Source organism: Atractosteus spatula, unplaced genomic scaffold, assembly GCF_055471065.1.
Source record: "Atractosteus spatula isolate fAtrSpa1 unplaced genomic scaffold, fAtrSpa1.hap1 Scaffold_247, whole genome shotgun sequence".
NCBI classification, from domain to species: Eukaryota; Metazoa; Chordata; class Actinopteri; order Semionotiformes; family Lepisosteidae; genus Atractosteus; species Atractosteus spatula.
Window position 1 is genome coordinate 10,026 of NW_028296816.1, and position 15,811 is coordinate 25,836.

Genomic DNA, 15,811 nt, shown 5'->3' on the forward strand with positions numbered 1-15,811 from the left:
TTTGATCTGTTAGTAATACCGTTCACAAAAAAGATCGAATGGTCCTCCCTTCCTTGATGCTTATGAGGTGCAGGTGTAGTATTGCTCAAACTCCATTAAAAACTTGGGAAAATAAGACAAAAAGAAATGATGACGATTGATTACAAAATTTAACTTTTTTGCATCCAGGTTGTGTTGTAATTAGCTCTGGAGACGGTCGTTCGTTCAGAGTTTTTCTGTTTACTTTTTTGGATACCCTTTCTCCTTTGTATGATCTGATGTTGACATATGGCAATAAACTACTCAACTGTTACTACTACTGCAATGATCATCTTCTTTGAAGCGGACACTCCAAGATGTGGAAACTGAATAAGAGGACAGTTCAAATATATTTGGATTTTGGCCTTTTCTGTGTTTTTATTGAGGTAACTTTGCTTGTTGTGGGGCATCTTTGAAGAGAGAGTCTCTCCACTCCGTCTCTCAGGAAAGACTGAACCTCTTCCCACAAAGTTCTCAGCAGTACAGTGTGATTTGATGTTTTTTTAATTAGTGTAACAATTAGAAACTGGAAAGGTTCTTGAAAACCATTAAGAACCAAAGAAACATAATTTACACTCTGACACATGGGGCCAAAATATACAAAATACAATTTATTTCTACGGTACCAAAGCATGCACAAGAAACCAAAGAGTGATAGTAATAGAATACATCTGAGAATCCAGCTGTTGTAATACGAAAGGTTAATCGTTCTTTTCGAAATTAGAAGGAGAAGAGGTAAAATCAGAGTTAAAATGTCTTCACTGTAACGTGTTCTTCTCCAGCTCAGCGGTTCTATAAGTCTCATGGAATTAAATCACATTATTATACTTAGATACAAGTACAATTGCAAATACTACTGTGAAGTATTCAACTTGTGTTTGGAATAACAGTTCAAAGTCTCTATATTTATATTGTGAATAACGAAGTTTTATACTCAAAGATCTGCTGGCCAATGTTCCTAGGAAGTTCCAACAACCTGCTGAGAAGACGTCGGCGGCCTGGTCTGTGGTCCCAGCTGGCAGCTACTGGCTCTGAGCAGAGAGAGAGCTTTAGATAGTACTGCTGAGGACAGCTCTGCAAGAAAGGACGATCGCAATGACTTCTAGAGGAGACGTGAGGAGCCAGTGAGCTCTCCCACGAAAAGGAGCTGTATGGTAGAGTTTAAGGTAAGATAAGTAAACTCTTCCTTAAAAGTAAGAGTTTAAAGTAAGATAACCAGTGATAGGTCTGGATGTTATCAGGGACAGTCCTGGTATCCTCTGTGCGTATTGCTCATTATTGAATGTACTGTACCTTTACGTGATGACCAGTGATCTTGTACTAGTAGTCTCTTTCTGCTATACAGTAACTAGGAAGACAAAATGGAGTCAACCCGTGCTTTACATAATTAGATGGATCAAAAGTCAGAGAATTACATGGCAGCTTGGTCTGTGGTCCAGACCTGGAAGATCATGATCAAAAGGAGCCTCTTTCTTCCACTGCTCTCCTTGGACATACAGCTTCGGTCAAAATGTCCAAGCTGCTTTGAGGAAGCAACAACAAAAATTTAAATCATCTTTCACAGCACTTAACTCCAAATGAGACAATGTACTTTTCCACACCCATGGTTTCTATCGCGTATGAACGCAAGCATGGCGCTTGAGAGTTCCTGCCTGGTTGAAACTCTTCCCACACTGTTTACAGCAGTACGGTCTCTCTCCTGTGTGAATCCGTTCATGAGTTTTAAGGTGTGCTGTAGAACTGCAAGTCTTCCCACAGTGCTTGCAGCAATAAGGCCTCTCTCCTGTGTGAATCCGCTCATGATACTGGAGGGCTCCTGCCTGCTTGAAACTCTTCCCACACTCCTTGCAACAGAATGGCCTCTCTCCTGTGTGGATCCGTTCATGACTCTTGAGGGCTCCTGTCTGGCTAAAACTCTTCCCACAGTGTTTACAGCAGTACGGTCTCTCTCCAGTGTGAATCCGTTCATGAATTTTACGGTGTGCTGCAGAATTGCAACTCCTCCCACAGTGTTTGCAGCAGAAGGGTCTCTTTCCTGTGTGAATCCATGTGTGCTTCTTGAGATTGGCTAGCTGGGTGAAGCTCTTCCCACACTGTTCACAGGAGAACGGTCTCTCTCCTGAGTGAATCAGCTCATGACTCTTGAGGGCTCCTGCTTGATTGAAACTCTTCCCGCACTGCTCACAGCAGTACGGTTTCTCTCCTGTGTGAATCCGTTCATGATTCTTGAGGGCTCCTGCCTGGTTGAAACTCTTCCCACAGTGCTCACAGCAGAATGGCCTCTCTCCTGTATGAATCCGTTCATGAATTCTAAGGTGTGCTGCAGAATTGCAATTTCTCCCACAGTGCTTGCAGCAGTATGGTGTCTCTCCTATGTGAATCTGCTCATGATGTTTGAGGGCTGCAGGATATTTGAAACTCTTCCCACACTGCTCACAGCAGTACGGCCTCTCTCCTGTGTGAATCCGTTTATGAATCCTGAGAGCTCCTGACTGCTTGAAACTCTTTCCACAGTGCTCACAGCAGTATGGTCTCTCTCCTGTGTGAATCCGCTCGTGACTCTTGAGGGCTCCTACCTGGTTGAAGCTCTTCCCACACTGTTCACAGCAGTATGGTTTCTCCCCTGTGTGAATCCGTTCATGACACCTTAGGGCTGCTGCCAAATGGAAACTCTTCCCACAGTGTTTACAGTGGTACGATCGCTCTACTTTGTGAATCTGTTCATGAACCTTGAGATTTGCTACATGGTTGAAACTCTTCCCACACTGTTGGCAGAAGTACGGTCTTTCTTTTCTGTGAATCCATTCATGATTCTTGAGAGTTGATGTTCGACTAAAACTCTTCCCACACTGTTCACAGCAGTACGGTCTCTCTCCTGTGTGAATCCATTCATGATTCTTGAGAGTTGTTGCCAGACTGAAACTCTTCCCACACTGCTTACAGCAGTACGGTCTCTCACCTGTGTGAATTCGATCATGATTCTTGAGAGCTGTTGCCCGACTGAAACTCTTTCCACACTGTTCACAGCAGTATCCTTTCTCTCCTGTGTGATTCTGTTTCTGATTCTCGACAGTTCTTGTACAGATGCTCACTAGTTCCTTGTCCTGTGTTTTAATCTGGTCAGACTCCTGATGGGACTCCAGTGCTGCAGAGCTGAGGGACTGAATCCTGGACAGATCTGCAGTGTAGCTGGAGTCCAGATCACTTTCACTCTTCACTCTGGGAGACACAATATCTGAACAGGACTCATAAGATTCTTGAGCATCAAATCCTTGTGTCTCACACTGAGGTTCTGTTTTAAAACTCTTAGATTCCAGTATCTGGAGTTTGTGTTCAACACAACCACATCCTACTGCATCCTGAGTTCCCAGCTCACCCTTCACACACAGAGCACACCCTGGTGCACTGAGTCCTTGTGTAACACAGCCTGTCTCTGGCTCTGCCATGTGGACAGACTCTGGTCCTCTGAGCTCCTCCTCACTCTGTCTGCTCCTGTGCTGCTCAGGGAGCCCCTGTCTGTCTTCAGGAGCTGTGGGCTCTGTGTCCTGCCTCAGACTGGAGCCCCACTCCTGCTCACAGTGCTGCAGCTCAGTGGAGCCCTGTCCCCAGTGTCAGGGAGAGCGCTGGTCTCTACAGCTCCTGGGGGAGAGACACACAGGAGAAGAGACTTTAATAACAGCTCTGATCAGACTGGAGCCCTGTCCCCAGTGTCAGGGAGAGCGCTGGTCTCTACAGCTCCTGGGGGAGAGACACACAGGAGAAGAGACTTTAATAACAGCTCTGATCAGACTGGAGCCCTGTCCCCAGTGTCAGGGAGAGCGCTGGTCTCTACAGCTCCTGAAGAAGAGACACACAGGAGAAGAGACTTTAATAACAGCTCTGATCAGACTGGAGCCCTGTCCCCAGTGTCAGGGCGAGCGCTGGTCTCTACAGCTCCTGGGGAAGAGACACACAGGAGACATTATCCACCTGCTCTGAAAATGGACATTAGTCCACACAGTGTATATCAGGACAACACTGTAACATTTTTATCTGTAAAACACTTCTTCCTTTCTCTATAGCTTTCCTAACCATATTTCCTTTATTATGAATAGCTATATAATTTATGTTAGATTAATTAATATAATGCCTGTTAGTCTCAGGACACATTCAATATACAAGTCAGTGTTTGGTAGAATTTCCCTTTCAGAAAGTAACTGTATGAGATATACAACCAAGCAAGCTGAGCAGACTCATTAGATAACAACTCAAGAAGTTTTGTAGCAACTTCTCAGTTCATGCCTGATCTCTGGATGCACACACTTCAGTTCAAGTAAGATAGTAAGATGCTGCACAACTGAATTCTCTTCCAGTTTCTCCTGATGAGCTCCTGGGCTGGACTGTCAAAGCCAGCTTTACTACACTCTAATTAATTATAAAATACCTAAGAAATTACAGGTGTAACACGTTTAACTATAACTATCAAGCACTGTTCATTATCATTACATTAAAAACACAAAAAGCAAATGAGAATAGATCTTAGTTGAGTATCAAATAGAAAAAAAATGTAAAACACTACACTATTGCAGGACTTAGTATTTAGTATTATCAGTTTTGTTTTTATCATTTTGACAATAACAATATCTGATAATAGTTTCATTCTGTCACGATTCACTCAACGGACCCGGCAATCTCGCAGTTAAATCTGGACCTGATCTCTTACAGCGGCCCTGTCCCGACCGCAGGAGCAGGCTGACAGTCCAGGGGACGAGACAGAAACAACAGGACACTGTTTTCTCTTCACTCCCACTGCAGGGGCTCAATATAAACAGCGGTGAAGCATGAAGACACTGATAACACCTCTCTCTGTGCTCGTCACTGGACTCCGCTCGGACTGCTCCTGAACTCGCTGGGACTCCACAGGACTCGGGTCAGCTGGAAGACGAGCCGGACTCCGCTCCGCTCCTCTCACTGAGGGACACGGACCCGAGACCTCAGAAACACGGACCGGGTCCGGCCCGAAATGTTCTGTTATTCTGGGGACACCGGACCCGAACAGCCCAGATTAGACTGTGCGCTCGCACCGCGTCACAGTAAACAGAAACACGAGAAATTATTAAACGTCTTTTAATGTTAAATGATAATTTTCCCTTATTCTTTTATCGTAAAAAAATGTCAATGCGAAATGATTCTTGTACAAACCTCTACGGCTATAAACGTCACCAGCACACTTCCGGCTTCCGGTGAGCTCGTTATGGTAACCATAGTAACGGGCGCTGATCGGGTCCGGGTCCGGGTCCGGGTGGGCACTGTGCGCCCAGCGGAACCACAGTTCCAGCAGGATCAGCACCTGCACCCTGTGCTCAGGGCGAGAGGACACAGCGCAGACAGCGGGCTCAGAAAGTCACACATCTGGGGAGCAGCCCGCAGGCTGCGGTCAGAAATGAGCTCAGATGTCAACAGACGGACTCAGACTCAGCGTGACTCACCGGCCCAGCAGGGACCCGCTCAGGGCGGGTCAGGGAGTCCGGTTCTCCTGACGGAGGGAGACTTGTTCTTCCAGCGGGACGGACCTGCGGGTGAGACCCTGCACAGCCCTCACTGGCGCGAGACAGGAAGTCCCGCCCTGAGAGGAGAGAAGACCACGCCCCCTTCCCTCCAGCGCTCTGCACTGCCGCGGAAAATACAAGTTCTTTACTTATGATAGTAAATGTAAAAGTAATATTAATTTAGTATTATAAGAAAAAAGGGAACGACGCTGATTTATACTTGTACAAATGCGATTGTTTTCGCCTATACTTGTATTATATTGATTATTCCCGGATATTTAGTGTAAGGATTTTGTATTTGTCCCTAGAAATTCAGTAGTTAAGGATGAGGGAGAGCTTTTATTGTGCTTCTCTGTGTTTTTATTGAGGTAATCTTGCTTGTTGTGGGATACTGGGGCATCTTTGAAGAGAGAGTCACTCCACTCCATCTCTCAGGAAAGACCGAACCTCTTCCCACAAAGTTCTCAGCAGTACAGTGTGATTTGATGGTTTTTATTTAGTGTAACAATTAGAAACTGGAAAGGTACTTGACAACCAATTAGAACCAAAGAATCATAATTTACACTCTAACACGTGGGGGAAAAAAATATACACAATACAATTTATTTCTATGGTACCAAAACATGCATAAGAAACCAAAGAGTGATAGTAATAGAATACATCTGATAATCGATCTGCTGTAATACGAAAGGTTAATCGTTCTTTCGGGAATTAGAAGGAAAGGAGGTAAAGTCGGAGTTAAAGTGTCTTGACTGTAACGTGTTCTTCTCCAGCTCAGAGGTTTCATCAGTAGTTAAGAGGTTTTATCACGAAAACAACATTCATATTCTCACATACAAGTAAAAATGCAACTACTAGCATGAATTATTGAACTTGCGTTTGGAAAAATAGTTCAAGTCTTCGTACTTTAACGTGAATAAAGAAATTTTATGCTGAAAGATCTACAGCCCAACCTTCTGGGCAAGTTTAAATTTCCCAGCGAGGAGGCGAGGCTGGGCTAGTCTGTGGTCCCAGCTGGCAGCTGCTGGCTCTGAGCAGAGAGAGAGCTTTAGATAGTACTGCTGAGGACAGCTCTGCAAGAAAAGACGATCGCAATGACTTCTGGAGGAGACGTGAGGAGCCAGTGAGCTCTTAAGATAAGTAAGTAAATTCTTACTTAAAAGTAAGAGTTTAAAGTAAGATAACCAGCGATAGGTCTGGATGTTATCAGGGACAGTCCTGGTATCCTCTGTGCGTATTGCTCATTATTGAATGTACTGTACCTTTATGTGATGACCAGTGATCTTGTACTAGTAGTCTCTTTCTGCTATACAGTAACTAGGAAGACAAAATGGAGTCAACCCGTGCTTTACATAATTAGATGGATCAAAAGTCAGAGAATTACATGGCAGCCTGGTCTGTGGTCCAGACCTGGAAGATCATGAGCAAAAGGAGCCTCTTTCTTCCACTGCTCTCCTTGGACATACAGCTTCGGTCAAAATGTCCAAGCTGCTTTGAGGAAGCAACAACAAAAATTTAAATCATCTTTCACAGCACTTAACTCCAAATGAGACAATGTACTTTTCCACACCCATGGTTTCTATCGCGTATGAACGCAAGCATGGCGCTTGAGAGTTCCTGCCTGGTTGAAGCTCTTCCCACAGTGCTCACAGCAGTACGGTCTCTCTCCTGTGTGAACCCGTTCGTGAGTTTTAAGGTGTGCTGTAGAACTGCAACTCTTCCCACAGTGCTTGCAGCAATAAGGCCTCTCTCCAGTGTGAATCTGCTCATGATACTGGAGGGCTCCCGCCCGTGTGAAACTCTTCCCACAGTGATTGCAGCAGAATGGCCTCTCTCCTGTGTGGATCCGTTCGTGACGCTTGAGGCCTCCTGTATGGCTAAAACTCTTCCCACATTGTTTACAGCAGTACGGTCTCTCACCTGTGTGAATCCGCTCATGATACTGGAGGGCTCCTGCCTGTGTGAAACTCTTCCCACAGTGATTGCAGCAGTACGGTTTCTCTCCCGTGTGGATCCGTTCGTGACGCTTGAGGTCTCCTGTATGGCTAAAACTCTTCCCACAGTGCTCACAGCAGTACGGTCTCTCTCCTGTGTGAATCCGTTCATGATTTTTAAGGTGTGCTGTAGAACCGCAACTCTTCCCACAGTGTTTGCAGCAATAAAGCCTCTCTCCTGTGTGAATCCACTCATGATACTGGAGGGCTCCTGCCTGTGTGAAACTCTTCCCACAGTGTTTGCAGCAGTACGGTCTCTCTCCTGTGTGGATCCGTTCATGACGCTTGAGGTCTCCTGTCTGGATAAAACTCTTCCCACAGTGTTTACAGCAGTATGGCCTCTCTCCTGTGTGAAACCGCTCATGATACTGGAGGGCTCCTGCCTGTCTGAAACTCTTCCCACACAGTTCACAGCAGTACGGTTTCTCTCCTGTGTGATTCTGTTCATGATCCTTGACAGTTCCTGCACAGATGCTCAATCCCTTGCCCTGAGATTTTATCTGGTCAGATTCCTGACAGGACTCAGTATCCAGAGCTGCAGAGCTGAGGGACTGAATCCTGGACAGATCTGCAGTGCAGCTGGAGTCCAGATCACTTTCACTCTTCACACTGGCAGACACAACATCTGAACAGGATTCATGAGATTCTGGAACATCGAATCCTTGTGTCTCACACTGAGGTTCTGTTTTAAAACTCTCAGATTCCAGTATCTGGAGTTTGTGTTCAACAGAACCACATCCTACTGCATCCTGAGTTCCCAGCTCATCCTTCACACACAGAGCACACCCTGGTGCACTGAGTCCTTGTGTAACACAGCCTGTCTCTGGCTCTGCCATGTGGACAGACTCTGGTCCTTTGAGCTCCTCCTCACTCTGTCTGCTCCTGTGCTGCTCAGGGAGCCCCTGTCTGTCTTCAGAAGCTGTGGGCTCTGTGTCCTGCCTCAGACTGGAGCCCCACTCCTGCTCACAGTGCTGCAGCTCAGTGGAGCCCTGTCCCCAGTGTCAGGGAGAGCGCTGGTCTCTACAGCTCCTGGGGGAGAGACACACAGGAGAAGAGACTTTAAAACAGCTCTGATCAGACTGGAGCCCTGTCCCCAGTGTCAGGGAGAGTGCTGGTCTCTACAGCTCCTGGGGAAGAGACACACAGGAGAAGAGACTTTAATAACAGCTCTGATCAGACTGGAGCCCTGTCCCCAGTGTCAGGGAGAGCGCTGGTCTCTACAGCTCCTGGGGGAGAGACACACAGGAGAAGAGACTTTAATAACAGCTCTGATCAGACTGGAGCCCTGTCCCCAGTGTCAGGGAGAGCACTGGTCTCTACAGCTCCTGGGGGAGAGACACACAGGAGAAGAGACTTTAATAACAGCTCTGATCAGGCTGGAGCCCTGTCCCCAGTGTCAGGGAGAGCGCTGGTCTCTACAGCTCCTGGTGGAGAGACACACAGGAGAAGAGACTTTAATAACAGCTCTGATCAGACTGGAGCCCTGTCCCCAGTGTCAGGGAGAGCGCTGGTCTCTACACCTCCTGGGGGAGAGACACACAGGAGAAGAGACTTTAATAACAGCTCTGATCAGGCTGGAGCCCTGTCCCCAGTGTCAGGGAGAGCGCTGGTCTCTACAGCTCCTGGTGGAGAGACACACAGGAGAAGAGACTTTAATAACAGCTCTGATCAGACTGGAGCCCTGTCCCCAGTGTCAGGGAGAGCGCTGGTTTCTACAGCTCCTGGGGAAGAGACACACAGATCAGATAAAATCAACTTGATTGTTACCTAAGGGAATATTTTAATGGAAGCCCAGCACTTCTGTACACCTGAAGACATCACAAAACTTTACATATCACACCTCTCCATAAGAGATTCATTAAGTTTTCTACCATATTCATCTCAACTTGCAGTTTGCAGACATATTTGTGCTTTTTTGTATGTTTCACAGATGTATTCAGTGCCCTCGAAATGCATAAGGGAAACTGTCAGAAATTAACTCCTGGGCCTCATGTTCTGTGTCACTGTCATGCTGAACAGTGAAACTCTGCCCACTAAGTAAGGAAGCACTTTCTTCTGCATAAGCAGACAGCCTGTCTCTGTGGAGATCACAGCTCACTCTGCTGCTCCTTAATCAGGGACTCATCAGTCCAGACGAGTGGGCCGGTCCCAGAGGAGGGGGCTCATGCCCAGGCCATGACACTCCTCCACCAGGCCTCACCCATGAGCTGCTGTTTCTGGAGTCACTGCAGGTCCTTCTCCCTCCACACTCTGACCTTTCCTTCACTCTGCTGCAGGCTTGTCCTGCTCTCACCTGTCAAGAGATCTGGGCTCCCAACCTCTCCTGGCTCGTCTTGTGCTTGTGAGAAACTCTGGGGGAGGTGATGTCAAAGCCAGCTTTACTAGACTCTAATTCATTATAAAATACCTAATAAATTACAGGTGTAACACGTTGAACTGTAACTATCAAGCACTGTTCACTATAATACATTAAAAACACAAAAAGCAAATGAGAATAGATCTTAGTTCAGTATCATATAGAAAAAAAAGGTGAAAAACTACACTATTGCAGGACTTAGTATTTAGCATAAACAGTTTTGTTTTTATCATTTTGACAATAACAATATCTAACAACATTCATTCTGTCACGATTCACTCACACGGACCCGGCAATCTCGCAGTTAAATCCGGACCTGATCTCTTACAGCGGCCCTGTCCCGACCGCAGGAGCAGGCTGACAGTCCAGGGGACGAGACAGAAACAACAGGACACTGTTTTCTCTTCACTCCCACTGCAGGGGCTCAATATAAACAGCGGTGAAGCATGAAGACACTGATAACACCTCTCTCTGTGCTCGTCACTGGACTCCGCTCGGACTGCTCCTGAACTCGCTGGGACTCCACAGGACTCGGGTCAGCTGGAAGACGAGCCGGACTCCACTCCGCTCCTCTTACTGAGGGACACGGACCCGAGACCTCAGAAACACGGACCGGGTCCGGCCCGAAATGTTCTGTTATTCTGGGGACACCGGACCCGAACAGCCCAGATTAGACTGTGCGCTCGCACCGCGTCACAGTAAACAGAAACACGAGAAATTATTAAACGTCTTTTAATGTTAAATGATAATTTTCCCTTATTCTTTTATCGTAAAAAAATGTCAATGCGAAATGATTCTTGTACAAACCTCTACGGCTATAAACGTCACCAGCACACTTCCGGCTTCCGGTGAGCTCGTTATGGTAGCCATAGTAACGCGCGCTGATCGGGTCCGGGTCCGGGTCCGGGTCCGGGTGGGCACTGTGCGCCCAGCGGAACCACAGTTCCAGCAGGATCAGCACCTGCACCCTGTGCTCAGGGCGAGAGGACACAGCGCAGACAGCGGGCTCAGAAAGTCACACATCTGGGGAGCAGCCCGCAGGCTGCGGTCAGAAATGAGCTCAGATGTCAACAGACGGACTCAGACTCAGCGTGACTCACCGGCCCAGCAGGGACCCGCTCAGGGCGGGTCAGGGAGTCCGGTTCTCCTGACGGAGGGAGACTTGTTCTTCCAGCGGGACGGACCTGCGGGTGAGACCCTGCACAGCGCAGACACGCGCAGCCCCCACTGGCGCGAGACAGGAAGTCCCGCCCCGAGAGGAGAGCAGACCACGCCCCCTTCCCTCCAGCGCTCTGCACTGCCGCGGAAAATACAAGTTCTTTACTTATGATAGTAAATGTAAAAGTAATATTAATTTACTATTATAAGAAAAAAGGGAACGACACTGATTTATACATGTAAAAATGTGATTGTTTTCGCCTATACTTGTATTATATTGATTATTCCCGGATATTTAGTGTAAGGATTTTGTATTTGTCCCTAGAAATTCAGTAGTTAAGGATGAGGGAGAGCTTTTATTGTGCTTCTCTGTGTTTTTATTGAGGTAATCTTGCTTGTTCTGGGATACTGGGGCATCTTTGAAGAGAGAGTCACTCCACTCCATCTCTCAGGAAAGACCGAACCTCTTCCCACAAAGTTCTCAGCAGTACAGTGTAATTTGATGGTTTTTATTTAGTGTAACAATTAGAAACTGGAAATGTTCTTGACAACCCTTAAGAACCAAAGAAGCATAATTTACACTCTAACACATGGGGCCAAAGTATACACAATACAATTTATTTATATAACTCATAACTTGCTGTGTGCTGGGAGTGTCCCATTGTGGAGACGGAGGACTTCACCTACTGCTGCTGAGGACAGCTCTGGAAGGAAGGACTGTGAAGGACAATGACTTCAGGAGGAGCCAGTGAGCTCTCCCACGAGAAGGAGCTGTACGGTAGAGTTTAAGGTAAGAAAAGTAAGTAAATTCTTACTTAAAAGTAAGAGTTTAAAGTAAGATAACCAGTGATAGGTCTGGATGTTATCAGGGACAGTCCTGGTATCCTCTGTGCGTATTGCTCATTATTGAATGTACTGTACCTTTACGTGATGACTAGTGATCTTGTACTAGTAGTCTCTCTCTGCTATACAGTAACTAGGAAGACAAAATGGAGTCAACCCGTGCTTTACATAATTAGATGGATCAATAATTAGAGAATTACATGGCAGCTTGGTCTGTGGTCCAGACCTGGAAGATCATGATCAAAAGGAGCCTCTTCTTCCTTGCACTATTTTCCTCAGTTATACAGTTTTAGTCAAAACGTCCACACCACCTCAAGAAAGCAACACAAAATAAATCAACAAAAAATCTTTAATAGCACTTAACTCCAAATGAGACAAAGTACTTTTCCACACCAATGGTTTCTATCTTGTATGAACGCACGCATGGCGCTTGAGAGTTCCTGCCTGGTTGAAACTCTTCCCACACTGTTCACAGCAGTACGGTCTCTCTCCTGTGTGAACCCTTTCGTGAATTTTAAGGTGTGCTGCAGAACTGCAATTCTTCCCACAGTGTTTGCAGCAATAAAGCCTCTCTCCTGTGTGAATCCGCTCATGATACTGGAGGGCTCCTGCCTGTGTGAAACTCTTCCCACACTGTTTGCAGCAGTATGGTCTCTCTCCTGTGTGGATCCGCTCATGACTCTTGAGGGCTCCCGTCTGGCTAAAACTCTTCCCACAGTGGTTACAGCAGTACGGTCTCTCTCCAGTGTGAATCCGTTCATGAATTTTACGGTGTGCTGCAGAACTGCAACTCTTCCCACAGTGTTTGCAGCAGTGTGGCGTCTGTCCTGTGTGAATCCATGTGTGCTTCTTGAGATTTGCTACCTGGGTGAAGCTCTTCCCACACTGTTCACAGGAGAACGGTCTCTCTCCTGAGTGAATCAGCTCATGACTCTTGAGAGTTCCTGCTTGGTTGAAACTCCTACCACAGTCTTTGCAGCAGTACGGTCTCTCTCCCGTGTGAATACGTTCATGAGTTTTAAGGTGTGTTGTAGAATAGCAACTCTTCCCACAGTGCTTGCAGCAGTATGGTGCCTCTCCTATGTGAATCTGCTCATGATGCTTGAGGGCTGCAGGATATTTGAAACTCTTCCCACACTGCTCACAGCAGTATGGTCTCTCTCCTGTGTGAATCCGCTCGTGACTCTTGAGGGCTCCTACCTGGTTGAAGCTCTTCCCACACTGTTCACAGCAGTACGGTTTCTCTCCTGTGTGAATCCGTTCATGACACCTTAGGGCTGCTGCCAAATGGAAACTCTTCCCACAGTGCTCACAGCAGTACGGTCTCTCACCTGTGTGAATCCGCTCATGATACTTGAGAGCTGCTGCCCGACTGAAACTCTTCCCACACAGTTCACAGCAGTACGGTCTCTCTCCTGTGTGATTCTGTTCATGATTCTCGACAGTTCCTGTACAGATGCTCACTTGTCCCTTGTCCTGTGTTTTAATCTGGTCAGACTCCTGATGGGACCTGATGGTTTCCAGTGCTGCAGAGCTGAGGGACTGAATCCTGGACAGATCTGCAGTGCAGCTGGAGTCCAGATCACTTTCACTCTTCACACTGGGAGACACAACATCTGAACAGGATTCATGAGATTCTTGAGCATCAAATCCTTGTGTCTCACACTGAGGTTCTGCTTTAAAACTCCTAGATTCCAGTATCTGGAGTTTGTGTTCAACACAACCACATCCTACTGCATTCCGAGTTCCCAGCTCACCCTTCACACACAGAGCACACCCTGGTGCACTGAGTCCTTGTGTAACACAGCCTGTCTCTGGCTCTGGCTCTGCCATGTGGACAGACTCTGGTCCTCTGAGCTCCTCCTCACTCTGTCTGGTCCTGTGCTGCTTAGGGAGCCCCTGTCTCTACAGCTCCTGGGGGAGAAACACAGAGGAAAGAGACTTTAATAACAGCTCTGATCAGACTGGAGCCCTGTCCCCAGTGTCAGGGAGAGCGCTGGTCTCTACAGCTCCTGGGGGAGAGTCACACAGGAGAAGGAGACATTATCCACCTGCTCTGAGAAAGACATTAGTCCACACAGTGTATATCAGGACAACTATGCAACATGTTATCTGTAAAACATTTCTTCCTTTCTCTATAGCTTTCCTAACCCTATTTACTTATATTTACTATTATTAATTGCTGTATTATTCATGTTAAATTAATTAATATAATGACCTGTTAGTGTCCTTCAGTTCAAGAAAGATAGTAAGATGCTGCACAACTGTATTTCCCTCCAGTTTCTCCTGATGAGCTCCTGGGCTGGACTGGCCTCATGTTCTGTGTCGCTGTCATGCTGAACAGTGAAACTCTTTGTGAAACCGGACCCGAACAGCGGAGATGAGACTGTGCGGTCTCTCGCACCGCGTCACAGTAGAGCTACACGCGAAATTATTAAACGTCTCATAATGTTAAACGTAATTTATTCCCTTATTCTTTTATCTTAAAAAAATTAAAGGCAAAATGGTTCTTGTACAAATCTCTACCGCTATAACCATCTCCAGCGCACTTCCGGCTTCCGGTGAGCGCTTTACGGTAGCCATAGTAACGGGCGCTGATCGGGTCCGGGTCCGGGTCCGGGTCCGGGTGGGCACTGTGCGCCCAGCGGAACCACAGTTCCAGCAGGATCAGCACCTGCACCCTGTGCTCAGGGCGAGAGGACACAGCGCAGACAGCGGGCTCAGAAAGTCACACATCTGGGGAGCAGCCCGCAGGCTGCGGTCAGAAATGAGCTCAGATGTCAACAGACGGACTCAGACTCAGCGTGACTCACCGGCCCAGCAGGGACCCGCTCAGGGCGGGTCAGGGAGTCCGGTTCTCCTGACGGAGGGAGACTTGTTCTTCCAGCGGGACGGACCTGCGGGTGAGACCCTGCAGCTCGACTAGAGCGAGCTCGAGCCCTCTGCGCCGCAATAAGACCGCGAGACCGGAAATCCCGCCTTGAGAGGAGCGGAAGACCACGCCCCCTTCCCCCTACGTCTTTCATTTTGTTGCTGTTGATAATTGTAGTACCGTCTAGAAAAGAAATAACGAATAAAATTAACAAGCCCAAAATATAAAAAAAAAATCTGAGGATGCTTGACAAATTTTGGATTGGGTTTTAATGGTTTATCCACTTGAATTATGTGATTTATAACTGGTTGTGTGATTTGACCGGATGCATTTAGTAAAGGGGTTAGCGGACAGGTTTGAGTGTGACACCGGACGGCTCAGGTACCCAGAGTGCATCGCGTACAGGTTCAAACAAGGGCGGAACAAGTCTGGGGAGCAGCTGAGCCTGGGCTCGGTACGGGACGGAGAAATGAGTTTAGTTGTTGTTCTAATTTACAGGGACTACAGGGGGACCTTCACCGGAACATTAATCTCATTACTAAATTAATACGTAGGCCACGTTATAATGATTTTGCCTGTGCCGTGTTTTTATATAACCGCATGTCCTCATGCATTTCTCTCTGCAACAGTATAAATGTAAGTCTGATGCATTTCATCTGTTTTTTTATGTTTGTGGATCTTCTCCATTTGAGATGGTAAGATAAGTACATTACAGGTATGTTGAACTGATGAAGACAGGTTTGACAACTGACAGCTTTGCCTGTGTTATGTCTCTATATAACCGAATGCCCCCGTCAATTTAATATTTGTACTTTTAAGAAAGCATTAGTGCTGAAATACACCAGATAAAGGTGCATCAGTACTTGTGAGCCTTTGGAATTTTAAAACAACGTTTTGCTGGGATCTCGTCTGGCCTGTGTACCAGTCCATCAAGAGCCAGCACCACCACTGTGGTACTACACAACCCGGCTCTCAGCTGGGATGAGCCTCCTGTTCCATCTCCTGAGACTTTCGGCATGCTCCAGCTGTTTCAGCACTGTTG

General features: G+C 46.9%; 2 protein-coding genes and 1 pseudogene across 2 annotated transcripts; all 3 read right to left on the bottom strand.

Moving 5' to 3' along the window:
- Nucleotides 1-501: 501 nt before the first annotated feature.
- On the bottom strand, nt 502-5,217 carry LOC148808115 (uncharacterized). Its single transcript, XM_088909453.1, has 2 exons — nt 5,200-5,217; nt 502-3,657 (listed from the first exon to the last, which is right to left on the bottom strand). The coding sequence occupies exon 2, from the start codon at nt 3,462-3,464 to the stop codon at nt 1,629-1,631; it is 1,836 nt and encodes a 611-aa protein (XP_088765579.1). The 5' UTR covers nt 3,465-3,657; nt 5,200-5,217; the 3' UTR covers nt 502-1,628.
- An 807-nt stretch (nt 5,218-6,024) lies between these two features.
- LOC148808116 (uncharacterized) lies at nt 6,025-11,152 on the bottom strand. Its single transcript, XM_088909454.1, has 3 exons — nt 10,997-11,152; nt 9,834-10,864; nt 6,025-8,569 (listed from the first exon to the last, which is right to left on the bottom strand). Exon 3 carries the CDS (start codon nt 8,374-8,376, stop codon nt 7,126-7,128), a length of 1,251 nt encoding a protein of 416 aa, XP_088765580.1. The 5' UTR covers nt 8,377-8,569; nt 9,834-10,864; nt 10,997-11,152; the 3' UTR covers nt 6,025-7,125.
- Nucleotides 9,055-14,830, bottom strand: LOC148808117 (uncharacterized; annotated as a pseudogene).
- Between the last annotated feature and the right edge of the window lie 981 nt (nt 14,831-15,811).

Bases quoted from the DNA above. Each gene is read 5' to 3' on its own strand.
- LOC148808115 (XM_088909453.1), bottom strand. From the start codon at position 3,464: ATGGCAGAGCCAGAGACAGGCTGTGTTACACAAGGACTCAGTGCACCA.
- LOC148808116 (XM_088909454.1), bottom strand. From the start codon at position 8,376: ATGGCAGAGCCAGAGACAGGCTGTGTTACACAAGGACTCAGTGCACCA.